The sequence below is a fragment of the Argiope bruennichi genome, chromosome 3 (assembly GCF_947563725.1).
Source record: "Argiope bruennichi chromosome 3, qqArgBrue1.1, whole genome shotgun sequence".
In the NCBI taxonomy this organism is placed as follows: domain Eukaryota; kingdom Metazoa; phylum Arthropoda; class Arachnida; order Araneae; family Araneidae; genus Argiope; species Argiope bruennichi.
In genome coordinates this window covers 65241109-65257405 of record NC_079153.1, presented here as the reverse complement: position 1 = coordinate 65257405, position 16297 = coordinate 65241109, and the positions used below count along the sequence as shown (strand labels likewise).

Below are 16297 nucleotides of genomic sequence, written 5' to 3'. Positions count from 1 at the left end.
TTTTAAAGCTTTTATTATTATACCAAAAAGTGAAAAAAAATGTATTTTTTTATAACAAATGTGGAGATAAAATCAAAATTTGTGAAAGTGTGATATTAAAAACTCTAAGTAAAAGGGAATTTTACTCACATGTGTAAAATATTTTAATTTTTATTCTATGTTTCGGATTTTTTTTTCATATGGTATTCATTGTAGTATAATAGTCTTATCATATTGTTTGCAGCATATTGCGGTTTTTTTAATTTTCAGATATTTGATAAAAAATATCTACATTTCGGAACAATCATAAAAACGTCCTTCAAGAAAAACTTTTCTGCTTTTATTCTGTTTTATTATTCAATATATCATTATTATGAAATCTAATTATTTCTCCTGAATTGATTGCCAAATGACATTTCTCTTAAAAGAATTTAATTTCAAGTAAGCAATTAATTGACAATTAAATTATGAAAATACAAAATTATTGTATTGACATTAGGAAAATGCACAACTGTATAAAATTTCGGAAGTATTTATAATATCTCAGGAAGAAATTGAATAAAATATTCTGTCTTTTTAAAAATTTGAAAGAAATTTCCCCCTAAATAAATAAACTGTTTAGATAGAATTCTTGTGGAAATTAGTTTTAAAATGCCAAAGATTGTTTAAAAATAAACTTTCTAAAACAATTTGAAAAATTAATGATTAATTTTGAAAATCTATTGAGAAATGAAGTTTCATTACAATCTTATATTTTCTTTCCTATTTTTTACTGAATGAAAGATTCAGTTCTATTTTAGAATTATGTATGTGGAAATGCTTTCATGCAAAATGCATATTTCAAAGTTATTTAAAAAATTGTTTTCTGATCGTTACCTTTGAATTTAACGCATAACTTTATATTTTCTGATCTAAACAGTATCTATTGTACCTTTAAAGAAATTGTGCAGGAGAAATACAATGCCTCATAATGATATCATAATGTATTGTGAATTATTTAAGATCATAATGTATTGATATATTATCTATCGATATACAAGTATGTATTATATTGATACGATATATTGTTTTGTGGTCAATTATTTTTTTCAATCCTAAATATAAACGTATTAAAAAATTGCATAAAAACGTGTTAAAAAATCGTATTATATAAATAAAAATAAAAGCGTATTAAAATTTTTGTCCATCTTGTTTCTTTGATTTACATATAAAAATATATTGATAAACAGTATAATTAAGTTGTTGAATAGAAAAAGGAATTAAACTTTTACCCCATAAAATATCATCGAATATTAAACATTTATATAATTCAATCCCCATAAAACATCATTATTTTAAAGTTTTTCAGTATTAAAACATTATTTAAAATAATACCCTTAAAATATTAATATGCTGAAATAGATGGAATATACAAAAAATAAATAAATTAACAAGAACATTTGAATTTAAATTTTGTGCAAAAAGCAATATATTGGGAAAAAAATGATATTCATGAAGAATACAAATAACATTATAATTAAATACAAAAATATCATGACAACTACGTTTATTCTTCACAATCACAAATAAAAAAGATAGTTTTCAAAATTTTAATATCGACCATAAGAAGAATCATTAGATTGGTTTTTTAAGGACTGAAATAAAGGATTATGTGAATGTTTATAGATATACTCTAAAAATGTGTCATATTGTTCCTGAGAATTTCCTTTCATTGCATATCCTGTTTGTTCAGAAATTTGGAACTCGTTTATTAAAACAGTTGTAGGATACATTTCATCGTTGTTCTCATATTTTCCATTGTTTATATTAATTTCACTCTCTTGATTTTGATCATCTTGCATATCCATCAATTCATCCGAAATATCAAAATCCTCAGTATCATCTTCATATTCATATTCATAATCTGGTGAAATTTCAGGCATTTCGTCCTTTTTACTTAGATCTTCGTTGCTTTCCTGTAGTTCTTGTGGTTTACCAAACCCTTCAATATCATGATTTCGGAATTCGCTTTTCGAATCTTGTGAAGCATGAAGGTCACTTGGAGTCGTCGAAGACAAATTATCATTTGCTTCTTTTATGTCATTTTCTGGTTTTGAATCCTTAGTCTTTTTATTTTTTAAGGATATTTCTGATTCGGGAGCATTGTTTGTTTGCTGCTCTTTTAATTGTTCAGTTTCACTATCTCCTTGACTTTCTGAATCACTTTTATCCTGATTATTAGCATTTAATTTTTCTGATTCATCGTTTTTGTTTGTCCTTTTTTTGTCAGTAAAATTGTCAGATAAATGTTTGTTCAGATTGTCCATATTTATTATATTTTCAGAAGTAGTAGATTGAATAGTATTATCAGTATCTAAGTTATTTTGCTGTCCCTCGGACTTTGAATTTGGTCCATTTTCGTTATAAGTTATGGTTGTGTGAGAAGAAATAACATTGGACCTCTTATTTTTAGATTCTTTAAAGTTATCATTAATTTCAGTGCCAATCGTATGTGCTTTAGTACTCATTCTATGATTAGTAGTTGACACTGTAGCATACTCATTTGTTTTATCAACATTTTTGAGAGATTTTGCATTATTTTGAATTCGTTTTTCATCTGCCGGTTTCGGAGAAGTGTTTTGTTCTTGTTGCTTTCTGTATGCTGGTTTTTTGGAAAATATGTCAGAAGTATAAGGTTTATTTGTATTGCCCATATTTTCAGGATAAACGAAATCTTTAGAATTCTGAGGAGGCAAAGTTGTTGATTGTATGTGGACACCAGATTTATTATCAAAATCTGAGACACCTTTATTTTTTGAACTCTTTTCAGGATTTTTATAATCAGACGATGGTGATGTCCCTTTCGAAAGATTATTAGGAGTTTTATTCTGATTAGGTCTTTTAGAGTTTGTTTTATCAGATTTTTCATTTTGAGGACTCTTTGTTGTTACAATTGCAGCAGATTTTAAAGGTTTTTCAGTAGGATCTTTTTTCTCATTTAGATTGTTGAGGGAATTCAAATTATTCTTTTTAACACATTTTCCTATTTTGGAAGTTGAAGATGCAATTGGCATGTTTTCAGTTTCTTCTGTAGATGATTTTAAATTATTTTTTCCAGCTGCTGAAGGTTTTGTGGTAGATTCTTTAAAATTATGATTTTTTCTATTCTCTTTGTTATCCTTAACATTTTCTTCTGACACTTTGGTTTGACTACTTGGAGTGGTTGTAATTTTCTCGACTTCAGAAGAATATGTGTAAGGCTTTCTCGTAATTCTCACACACTTAGCATTGTATGTATTCTTATTATTTTTATTAATTCCCTGCATAGTGATTCTTTCATTAGGTTTATAAGACGAATCATCATTCTGATTGCGATTCTTATTTTTTATATTAATTTCTTGTATGTTGATTTCTTCAATAGGTTGATGAGAAGAATCATCACTCTGATCGCTAAAATTTTCAAGATCTTCATCTTCTTCTACATCGTCAACAAATTTAATACCGTTCTTCTGATAATAATCTGTTAAATAATTTGATCTGTGCTGCTGATTTTCCCTTTTAAACTCATTGTTTTCTGGTGAGTCACCATGTTTTGGGGCATCATTTTTTACTTCCATTTTATTCTGTTTATTCTTGTCTTCAAAATTATTTTGAGAATTTACCAATTCTTCTTTATTTTTAAATGACGCCATTTCTTTTATACCAAATATGTCTTTTTTCAGTTCTTGAACCATATTTAGCATATACGATAAAAAATTCTTTACGCTAAATTCATCATTTGATTGAGTTCCAGTTTTATTCTCAACTGTCTGGATTTGTTCCTTTTCTTCTTTTGACCAAGCTGATTGAGGAATCGCTCTCCCAGTTTTTATATTATCGTCATTTGCTCTTTGTTCGTCAAAATAAAAGTCTCTTCCGGCTGGATCATTTTGATTTGGAGGCTTATTAGTCAATCTCTTGTCGTCGTCCTGATTGGGATGAGTTATTACGCCTCTTATCAGCCAACCTGTCAAAAACAAATACAAAACAATTAATGTGTTGGATATATATGAAATAATGTTAAATTTATTAATATCAAGGTTTCTTAAATTGTGGATGCTAATTTCGACTAAGGTAAAAAAAAGAATTTTAACGGTATGTTTCTGTCAGATTGTACAACACTAAGCTGCCTTGGACTTAAACAATCGCTTTTTTTAAATTGATACAACGTTTGTTGCTTTTTATTTTTTACGTCTGTGTATTTTTCAGAAAAAAAAATATGCTCGTTAATAGGAAAGTTAAAGAATCTTTGCATTCGTGATGGAACACAATAAAATGAAAATAATAATAATAATAATAGTAATAATCTATCATGTGGTTGTTGGAGGATTTTCTTTAAATGAAACTTAAATGCGAGAAATTTTCACTAAAAATTTTATTCGTATTCAAGCCAGACTTTAACCACAGGTGAATCGCACTTATGAGCAAAAAATTGTTCACGGTCCATGTCTTGGAACCTGTCTAACTTGAATCATGCAAGATTAAAAGGATTAGAAACATCACTAGTATCCTAATTTTCTTAACAGTATTTGCAACATGAATACATGCAATAAAATAATCATAATTTAATTGTCATTTTTGTTTATAATATTACTTACGATATTGATTGTTACTCTGTGAACTTTCCTTTTAAGTAATTAGAAAATTTAAAATAATATAGTGTTTTCAATTTTTCTCCACACGTTTCTTCACAGAATTTGAAATAAACTCTTAAAATTGAGTATTTATCTTATTGGCATAAAAAACAATGAAATATTTATTAAAAGAGAGAAAATCTATTGATTATATAAATTTATCTGTATGCGTATACATAAATTTTAATGAAAATAAAACATTTCGCTATTTAATTTTTTTAAGTAGGGAAGCTAGGGACTAGTTTTAACAGAAGTAAGTTGTAACACATGCTTATGCATTGATTTTAAAAGTCTTGTTCAGATATTTTATTAAACATGACTTTTATGAATGAACCTATATTAAATAAACACAGTTAGTTCCATTCCTAAACGAGTAGTGAAAAATTGTGTGAACGCGGTCTATTTTAGCTAGTTAATAAAAAAAAATTCATACGTTTTAATTTAAGATAAATTAATTGATGTATTAAAAAAGTTTGTAATTTATTTCGTTTACGCGTCAATTATAAAATATTTTAATTTTTTCAATAAATGCAATATTAATTAGTAAATGAGCATGAATGTCCGAACCCACAAAATGGGGCAGGTTGTAAAAAAATCTTGGAGCAAGTTATAACACGCATTTTCCTCGTGTTTTGATTTGTATTGTTAGATTTCCTTCTTTGATTGATACCTCACCAGCTATTTCATTCTTGTTAAAATAATTCGTGAACAGTTTCCGACCGAAAGAAAGAAAAATAAATTATTATTTACAAGGAGACGGCAGGGGGGAAAGGAAACATACATGTACATAGATATCAAGCAGATATTAGCCAATAATATTAAAGCGCGCCAAACCTAAGTACGTAGTTGCGTCACGCGTCGAGGAAAGTAATAGAGGAAATCAGTGATCACAGAACTCTAAATCTGAATGATTCTCTCTAATTATTTTCTTGCTTTACAATGAGAAACTATAAAAGGAATTTTGATCGTGTTTCAGAAAGTCGAGATGTGTATAAGTTAGCTATAATCGAAGTATCATAAAATTATTAAATATTAGAAATGTAATTGAGTTATTAAATATTTGTTATGTCTCTGCTTAAAAATATTAAAAAGAAAACGTGAAACGTTCTTCTTTCTGTTGGATATGCTAAACCAGGATAAGTATTTACATTTATGGAAAAAAGAGAAAATATCTTCTTATTTGCTGAAATGCGGATATTTATTTCGGATTGCTTTTACTAGAAGAAAGAAATTTGGTTTATCAGAATGTTGTAAGTATTAGCATTCAGAATATACCTTCTTCCTGGCATGAAAATAAAATGGCTGATCAACTCTGATGATGAATAATGGTTGCAATTTTTAATTTTCAAATCTGTGAGAGGCAATGATTTGACAGTTTGCTTTCATTACAATTCTGTTAAAAATTGACTTTTATGTTGATTGCTTAGATAATTTTATCATTTTTTTTATTACAAACTACTTGATATCATTCACTGTCTCTATATCAAATAATAATTAGCAGATGCCGTTTCTTATTTCAATTAGTAAAAGATTGTTGACAAAAAATTTGTTAAAATATTGTTGCTTTTATTGATTGTTGCAACTAGCCCCAAGAGTGGGGCAAGTTTAACAGTTGATTTGTTTTGAGAAATATTTATTGTGCTAAAATCATTCAAATCTCAGATTCCCCCCCCCCCATTGGTGAATGAATATGAATTAATTTATATTTTGGTTTATGGTGAATGAATAAATATATTGTTAAAAAAGCAATTACAAGTTAGAAACATAAATATTTTTGAAATTGTTGATGCAGCTAGCCTCCACAATAATAATACTAAAATAACTGAAATAAAAATAATACTAATAATAAATGGAAAATAGTTTGAAATGTAAATTATAGTTAACTTCATTGATAGGTCTTTGTTAATGCGAAGTGCAACACTGAAACTAATCTCCAAGGTGTGAGAATCCTAAGCAACTATTCTCACGATGTTTTCTCTTCACACAGTATCTTTATCTTATTTTTTTAATATTAAATCTACAAAAGTTTATTCATGTTTAAATAATCATATTTAATTTAATGTACATATACGTATAAATGAAATACTGGAAAAATAGTTATGGTCTTTTTGCGCATTGTTAGACTGTTCATATTTTATACATAAAAATAATTCACATTGAAAAAAAAATCGAAAAATCAATCATTATCAAGAAAATGACTTTCATAATAAAAATGATATACTCAAAAATTTGTATTTTTCTCGTTTTCTAATATATTTATTACTAGAAAATGAATTGGAAATACAACTGAAATAATTGTAAAAGCTTTCTGTTAATGGAAGCAATATTATAAATCTTCTCCATTTGAACATATCTGTATTGATTGAAGTTTGTAATGCATGGCAACATTTTTGAGAATTGTTAGTTATAGACAATATGACTAAAATAATAAATTTGCAAATTTTTAGCACTATTTTAACTTTATTATTATTGCTACAGAGGCAATTACACGATTTCATGTAACTGAAAAAAATCATGAATTCATTTCATCAATTAAAAAGCAACATATAAAGTCAATTTAATTACTTAATTAAATTTGATGATTATTTAATTCAATTATTTTTTTATCAAATTAAATTTAATAAATTGCTAGTGGTTAAATCCGACAAATCTATCTTTGTTTCTACTAATAATGAAGAAGAATGTATGTGTATGCGTGACTGCCTGGGTATATTTTACAGGCCAAACCGTTCGATTTATGACTACCAAATTTGTCACACATATTTAAGGTGCACCTCGGAGAAATCTTTCCGAAATTTTAAATTAAACATTAAGCTGAACTAGGGCGTTTTTCCACAATAACTTCCGAAAATATTATTGCACAATAATGAATTTTACACTTAAAAATTTTTTTAAAAAATGTCGTTTGATGACGCCAATTTAATAGCCGTGTAAAGTTTTCGGGAATTTCGGCAATGAAAAATGTTTCTGCCTTAATTTCCAACAATTACATTGCTACTCTAAAATTCTATGCAAGAAAGGTTTGGGGAGATCACTGGTATTTGTTTGTATTCATCGATCTACTCTTCTTGAATGATTATAATGATTATAAATCGTAGTAGGATAAATATTTTTAATATCAGATTAGACAATTTTAATACAATATGAATTTTGCTTTCTTTTTTTTCAAAAAAAATGTTATTTCTTTATTCAAATGTATGAAATTTGCAGTTTTAATAAAGTAGAATTTGTTATTAGAAGGAAGCGTAATATATTTTTTGAATTACAAATATATGATGTATGAAATGGATCAGCGAACATAAATTTTATAGTACAGTGGTTTTTTAAAATTTTTTTAAAGCTTTTACTACCAATGGCTACTTGCGTAAATTTTGGTATATTATAAAGTTAATTTTTTTTAAAAGGCCAGATTAGGTATTATATAATGGACAAATTTTTATCGAACATAAAACAGAATGTGAAAAAACTTTCTGTTGCATTTTTAACATCTTACAATAGTAGCCTCTAGACATATGGCTAATGTATTCGAAAAAGAACTATTTCTTATATTTTTAAAACTTTAAAATTTTTGAATACATTGATATATAACTCAGCATAGTTTTACTTTTGATAAGTTCAATTTTTCTATATAATTAACGCACCGCGTAACTCATTAAAAAGGTAATTCTTTTTAAACGAATATTCCATAATTGTAGTGCGATTTGTTATTTTATCACTGAAAAGAAGTAATTCCACTCAGTGAGCGATTCCGCGCACAGCTGCTTTCGGTAGAAAAAAGCGCGGGAAATGATCTTGAACTACCTGCTTACTTGGTGGAAGCGATGTATATCGGAATAAGCTTTCGCCCTTCATATTTCTCTTTCCATAAGAGCATTCTCGGATATTGATAACAATCGAAGTTTTCCTTACAATTTTGGGCCTCTTGTTTTTAAGGTTAAACTCATCTTTAAAGCAATAAAAAACAAATTGCATCTGCAAATATTGTCAGGCATTGCATTTTCCATTAAAGGGCATAATTGTTTTACGTAATTTATTTAATTTTAATCGAAACAGACCAGTTGAACGAATCAGTTTTAAATGAGGTAATTCCGCGCAGTATGGGAATTGGTATGCGATATTATTCCGAAGAAAAAATTGCTTTACTTAATGGGTATTTTATAGCTGCTGCGAAATTATATACGATATATTTATAAGGAATTTTCCATAAGGGATCCATATCATAACCCCCCCCCCCCTTCAAATTGACAATCATAAGTCATGTCACTTATTTAAAGAAGAAGGAAATCAAAAACTGCTTTAAAAATTCGCAATCAATTTTTGAAAAGTAAGAATTATTCAAAAAGTGAATCCAAAGTTTAAAAGAAATCGTTATTATTCAATACGAATAACAGCGATGCAAACTTTTGCGAAAATATTGGAGAAAATAAAGACAAAACAGGTTCTGAGCCTTAGGATCTTGTGAAACTGAACTAAACTTTTTTTCGTTTAATCATGTTGATTATTTTAATAATTTGTTCTGTATTTTAGTAAAATATGAGAATTTTAGATAAGATGGATTAATATTTACATTTATATTGATAAATTTCATAAGAAAAAGTATTTTTCTCCTAATTTATCAAATTTCAACTCAAGCAGCATGTACGAAATTATCTACTTTAGAGGGTGATACCGCGTGAATTTATATTTTAGAAAATTGGTTGTTTTGAAAAGATAAACTAATTTGGAAAAAAAAAAAAGGAATTGGTTGCATTTAAAGAGTATTGAAAATTGGTCAGTGCAAGATCATTATTAAATTCACTGTTGCAAAACTCCCTTTGATGTGTGGAATTCCCCCCTCCCCCATTCTCCTCTAATTTTTAGCTTTTTATTGCTTCTCAAAGATTTAAGAACATTCTTTTTTAATGAACGTTGAATCTGCATAATTTGGAAACTGAAAAACACGAATAATAATATGAGAAATCTTATAAAAAGATTATTAACTATCTTTGTTATTCTAATTCAAATTAGACAATAATTCACTTTTTTTTCATTATTTCTCAAAGATAATTAAAATATTCAGTCGATTCTCAAAAGATATAGGGGAAATTCAGGAAATGTCGCTCATCTAAGGAAGTTTTGTAATAGTAAATTTGGTGATGATTTTTCACTGATCAAGTTTCAATATTCTTTTAGTACAGTCATTGAATGCGAAGTGACGGCAATTCTTTTTTGTCCTTCCAATTTACATTTTTCAAAATAGTCCATTTTCTAAAATGTATCTTTGCTCAATATTACTTCGTAGCGGGGGGGGGGGGGGTAGTTTTACACGCTTTGGCTTTGAGCTGAAATATTGTGAATTAGAAATAAAGTCCCTGTTTTTCATAAACTCTATAAACGTAAATATAAAGATCAATTCAGTTTAATCTAAAATTCCTATACTTTACTCATATAAAGAACACATTATTAAAATAATGAACATCAATCCCAGTATTTTTACAAGTTTTCTATTATATATGAAGATAAAGTCTGAAACAAATTTGAGTTATTTTTCAGTTATAGTTTAATATTCTGGCCACATTTCAGTCTCTCATAATCAGTATTTGGTGCTATATCAATATTATTTTTAATGTAAAATTAATTTTGTGTGAAATATTATAATGCACAAAATTCGTAAATTTTCTGAAAAGTTTTTAATTAAAATTTGAATATCATTTGAACCAATTATTTTAAAACCAGCATATAACTAATAATTTAATTAAGGAAACTTTAGAATTGTTTTAAAAATAGCAGAAAAAAGATATGTTTAAAAAATAAAAGAAAAATATTAAAAAATAAAGATAGAATAGTTCAAAGTTTTACTGTATCTCAATGGAATATCTATCGGTTACTAATCTAATCTATTTTTCCTACTTCAAAATCGTCTGCATCTATTAAATTATTTTTTAAATTTTGAAATATAAATAAGAATTGCAAAGCATTTGAAAAATGAATGAAATTGGTATGATTGAAAAGATGGTACAAAACTATTTCTTGTGGAATTATTTGTACCAAAGTTACTACGGAAAAATTGCATCATTAACTTTTTCATCACAATTCAGAACCATACTGTAATGGGAAGTTTATTGTAACAGAAAGTCTACAGTATTCTTTACTTAGTAAGTATGCAAAGTTTAGTTGAATTATGATTTAGGCGAAGATGTGGAATATGCATAAATACTAATATAGCCACAATGACTTTTATTTTTACTAAGATTGTTATTTCTCCTCGCTTACAGCTCTACATTTATTTCCTCTCCATAAGTGTTCTTATTTATTTGAGGTCAAAGTTCAGTTCCCAACTCGTCAGAATGATACCATATGATTTATGCTTTCAAAATCCATAAGCAAAAATCCCGAAAGCATATTCAAAATAATAATGACTTAAATTTTTAAATGCAGGTGTAATTCTATTTGCGACTCATAGAAAATACAGTTTTTTCATTAAGTTTAATCATAATAATAATTCTTTCTTAATTTTTTAAAAGATTAATTTCATAACATTAATTCGAAATTTTTTGCCATATACACGATGAAATACTGTTACATCAAATTTAATTGGTTCAAAAATAATAAAATAAGGAAACTATATAAAAAAATGTTTTTATAAAAAAATAAAATCTAAAATATATAATTCGTCTATAAGTAATAAATAAAAAAACAATTTCTTAACTCTATTAGAAGAAGTTATTAAAACATGTCATAATATAATATCAACCTCAAAATAAAAACTTAATAGCATCATCATAATCAAATCATTATATCATCATCAATATAAATCAAATCATTGTATGAATACTTGAAGTGAGAATAAAATATAAAAATAATATGAAGTAAAATAAAAAAGGCATAAATACAAAAGTCTAAAAATCGATATATAACTCGAGCTATTTCTTTCTATTTAATGACATATGACAATTAAAAATAATTTGATCCTTAATCGATTAATAACGATTTCAAAAGGACATTTTTGTTTCTCTCTGATTACTTCTAAATATCATATGATTTCAATATTGGTATAAAAATTTTACTAACTAATTGCCCCCATCTTGCCACACCCCAAAAACGGGGATGACAGACTTCCGGTATGATAGTTGGAATTTCCCTAGAGAGAAAAATAATGCTGCGGAGCTGACTTCTTTACCATTCCTACCTAAGTCAACACCACCTAAAGTACATTAGGAGGTGTTGACATATTATGAAGCCCCAATCTTTTAATAAGATGATCAATTTGGTTTTACATTTCAGCACCAATTGTAACATGATAATAATTTATTTTAGGGTAACTTTTTATGTTATTAAATTTGTGAATATATTTATTCATCTATTACTTTTTATCTGCTCGGCACCCATATATATTTGTGCACAATATTATTGAAGTAGACGTTCGGCCTTTATAACTCTTCTAATAACCAAGCGAACGTAATGGAACTTATGATACCATATTATTACTTATTATATTACCAATTATACTTGACAAAGTGCTAAGTTTATCCCAATATTTTGCCGTTCATAGAATTTGTATTTTTCATAAACTTGTTTATTTGACAAAAAGGAAAATTAAGTTTTTTAATTAACCTACTGCAGCCTCTTCTCAGTATAGGAGCCTTATGCAGTTGTTTAGTTGGAATAATATGAACAATATTACGAACAGACCTATGGTAATAGACATTATTATTATTATTATATTAATTAAAGATATATTTAATAAATGATCATATTTATTATCTTTTAATTTAAAAATTATTTATTTTTGAAATTAAAAAGGAAATCTATTGCGTATATTTCTTATTTAATGATTTTTCTATCTAGATTATCATTTTATATCCGTTATTAATAATAATATAGGTACTGAATAAAAAAGTCAATATATCACAAAGATACTGAAAAGAAATAAAAGTTTCATATATTGAACTTTACATATATTGAAATAAAAATTGAATTTAAATATTGGCCTTAACTGCTTCATTATATACAAGAAAAAAGTTGATGGATATCAGACTTACATATACAGAGGAAAGCTGCAAACTGCAACACAGTACCCATCTTGTAGTTCGCAATGACCGATTATTTTATTATGTTCCTTAACCCCGTTTTGAGATATATTTAAACAAGCAAATTAGAGTAACAATGGCTGCTGTGCAAATATTTTTTCTTCTATTCAAATCAAATCTTCATATTTTAGATCATTCGTTTCCTTACCGCGAGAAACAAAATATTTTTGGAAGCTTCCATTTGGTTATACTCGTAGCAACAGTGAACAGCTGGACAAACTCATTAACTCTTAATGAATTTGCTTTCGACCTGTGATAAAAACAAATGTCACTCACTCGGTGAAATAAACTTTTTTCTTGCTTTTTTGAGTTGTATATTGATCGTTAAGAACAGTAATATTCTTTTTTTTATTCAATTATTTCTAATTTATGCTTAAGAATTCTGTTTCGGCAAATAGAATTCTGATGGTTTTGTACTATGAAGTTATTTAAACATTCTTATTGTCTAGAATTGTTCGTCATTAAATTTTTTTCATCTTTCGTGCGATTGAATTAGCATTCATAGATGGCGTTAAGATTTGTTCGGAAACAAGCAGCACAGTATATTTTGTTTAATTAAGATGCGCTTCTGACTGAGAAAAATTCGTGTTTTCTTTGAGAAAAATTCGTGTTTTCTTTGAGAAAACAGTTAAGAAGAAAATTTTTGAAGAAAAAAGTCTTTCCTCTGTCAGTTCTTAACATTCGAGGACAAAAACAATGTAATTTATGTGATTAAAAACATTAATTTAATCAAGGAAGTGTAATGTAAAAAATATTTGACAAGGACTTAATCTGCTGAAAAATATTCTTAAAACGTTATCTTGGAAGATTTATATCTTTCTCTGTTTATAGATATTGCAACGTTTTTCAATGAATATATATATATGATATGAATGCAATGAATATATATATATATATATTCAAATTTATCTTGCACATAAAGTCGTCAATGAAATACATTCTGAACAAAATTTTATTAAGTTTTAAGACTAAGGTTAGAATTGATTTTTGGTGTTATAGCTAATTCTTGGAATACGTCTAAAAATAAATTACCTCAAGCGATGTTATATAAGCACATTCATGAAAAAAAAATTCTGTTCTAAGATACGTTAATTAAAATATTTTAAAGTTAAACTGTTCAAAAACTGATCTTATATTTAATTGAATTTTAATCTTAGTCATTTTTGTGAAATGATACATGAAACTGTAAGCCGTGACAGACTAGTAGGAGAGAAATATTTTGTCTAGTAATTCTAAGTTTTTTCTAAAGTGACTCTAGTTCATCAGTGAAGTCTAATAGTTCTAGTGAAGTTTTTCGGTTCTAGTGACTCTATAGTCATCTGATGAACATAATTGTGTAAGTCATTTAACTTCACTTTGTCTAAAGTCTGAATAATAATTCACCTTGTGTGTGTCCGTTGTGAAATTTTTATCAACTGTTTGTATAATACGTGTTTAAGGAAAATAAAAAATAAATAAATTAAAAAGAAATAAATATTTTTCAAAATTTATTTCTTACCTAATTAAGCTATCTTACTGTTCGTTAGCTCGTTTTATGTCTTTTTAATACTTAATATTTTCTACTTAAACTTTTCGTCTTTGATTTATAACCTTTTATTTAAGCGCGCAAAAACCAGTGTTACAACTTAACATACTTCTTCCCATATATCTGGAAGCAAACATAGAAGCCTTTTTTAAGTAGCTGATCCAGAGGCGGATTGAGCTCCTAGTGTCCTTATGTTATTCATATCATATCTCGGGTCTTTTTTTCACCTCCCAATATTTCAATTTTAAGGGAGATAATTGGCAGTGGCGTAATAGGAGAGAAGCAAGAGTATCACTGATGCCCCGTTCACTGATTTTGGGAGACGTTGTGACGATATTCAAAGCGCAACTACATATTTTTTCATTGTTTTTAATTTATTCTTTATACAAATATAGTTATAGTTAAGTTGGAAATCTTGTCAAACTGAAATATAAATGTTCTTTCTATGTACTTAAAAGTTGGTTTCAGTATATTGCGTATAAAAGATACACAACCGAAACTTAAAAAATAATTTTAAATGAAATAGTAACGAGCAAAAATGGCTAAACTTTTCTTAACTCTATCTGAATAATATTTAGTGATAGTATCGGATATTTTTTAAAAGTATAAAGCACTATACTTTTTTAGTATTATAAAATAACATAATATAAAATTTGAAAATTGTAATTAATTCGGAATGTTACTATAATAATGCTTCAAAATTAATTAAAACAATAGCTGATTTTAATTTCAATTATAATTACATGGAAACACAAAATTAAATAACATTTAAAATATTCCTCCTCAAAAAAAAAAAAAAAAAATCTCTAAAGCTCGGGACACTCTAAATTTGTGAGAACTGGAGGTATAGTTGCCTATTTTGCTAATTTAATAATCCGCTCTGAGCTAACTCAATAAATTAAAACAATAAAGTTATTGTATGTTATGATTTGACTGGACAACATAACATATTGCACAAGAAATACAAATGAAATATCATATATGAGAAATGAATTTGGGTTTAAAGAATTTGTCCAATTCCAAAGACTTAATGGTTGTATTTGATTCACTACTATTTCACTTTAAGTAAGAAATAGTGATTAAGATAAATACTGAGATATACATGGAAGATTCCAATGTTGATGATGTTTTGTATTGAAAATATCATTTTCTAACAAAAATATTCTACTCGAAAAGCATTTTTTGATTTTTCAACATTTTAGTTCTGTGTAGTGCCATATTGGCAGCAATCAATTTCGGTAACCAATCTGACTTTTGAACATGAAATTAGAATCAGTATTTTTGTTAATAGATTGGCTTCCGTGGAATGTCGATTTTAAGTTCAAATTTTCCAAGAATATTAAACACGATATATTTTCAATAAGTGTGGATTGGTCTATCCTGACCGTAAACTCATGCTTCTAGCAGAATTCACCGAATACTCACAAAGAATAGTAATTATCATTTTTATTTCAATTTCAATCATATTATTAATTAAAAATTATTACTTAATATTAAATATAAAATTTATTAATTGTAATTAATACTTAATTTACTAATTTAAGTAACGTGTGATTGAATTAATTTATCTATTTCAGCTTACTTCTTAAATTTGATTTTTTTTCAAAACTATTTATTTAATTTCTTTATTGGAGTAAACCATTTTCTGAAAAATTTGAATTAAATATATATATTATTTCTTTAAATTGTTTACTTTAGTTCTATATTTTACCAATAGATGGCGCCAGCAGTAAACGGAATATATCCAAAGTCAAGTGACAAGTAATTAAAAAGGATTTGTATGGAATAGTGCATCATCAGATGCGAATATCGGAAAGTCAAGGTTACTCTCATGAAGTGGAGCGGCGACTTCACACTTTCCAGTGAAGTCACCGCTCCGATAAATTTCAGTGATATGCAATTCAATGATACGATAATTCCAATAACCGGTCCGTTCACTTTTCAATCCATTCACAGATTTCTCCTTTTCTGTTTTGTTCGAGAGCTTCTATTGGACAGATCGTATCGATCCAATCGGAGCGGTGATTTCCAGTGAAGTCACCGCTCCGTTAAATTCAGTGATATCGTATCGA

The 16297-nt window shown here is 27.1% G+C and overlaps 1 protein-coding gene across 2 annotated transcripts; it reads right to left on the bottom strand.

Annotated features, from left to right (window-relative positions):
- Window positions 1–1522: 1522 nt before the first annotated feature.
- LOC129964267 (putative uncharacterized protein DDB_G0282133) lies at window positions 1523–12726 on the bottom strand. Of its 2 annotated transcripts, none has more exons than XM_056079016.1 (2): window positions 12653–12726; window positions 1523–3964 (listed from the first exon to the last, which is right to left on the bottom strand). In XM_056079016.1, the coding sequence occupies exons 1-2, from the start codon at window positions 12690–12692 to the stop codon at window positions 1569–1571; spliced, it is 2436 nt and encodes an 811-aa protein (XP_055934991.1). In that variant the 5' UTR covers window positions 12693–12726; the 3' UTR covers window positions 1523–1568. The 2 variants fall into 2 exon arrangements, with proteins under 2 accessions (XP_055934991.1, XP_055934992.1); XM_056079017.1 differs by lacking the exon at window positions 12653–12726 and adding an exon at window positions 11682–11746.
- Window positions 12727–16297: the final 3571 nt, after the last annotated feature.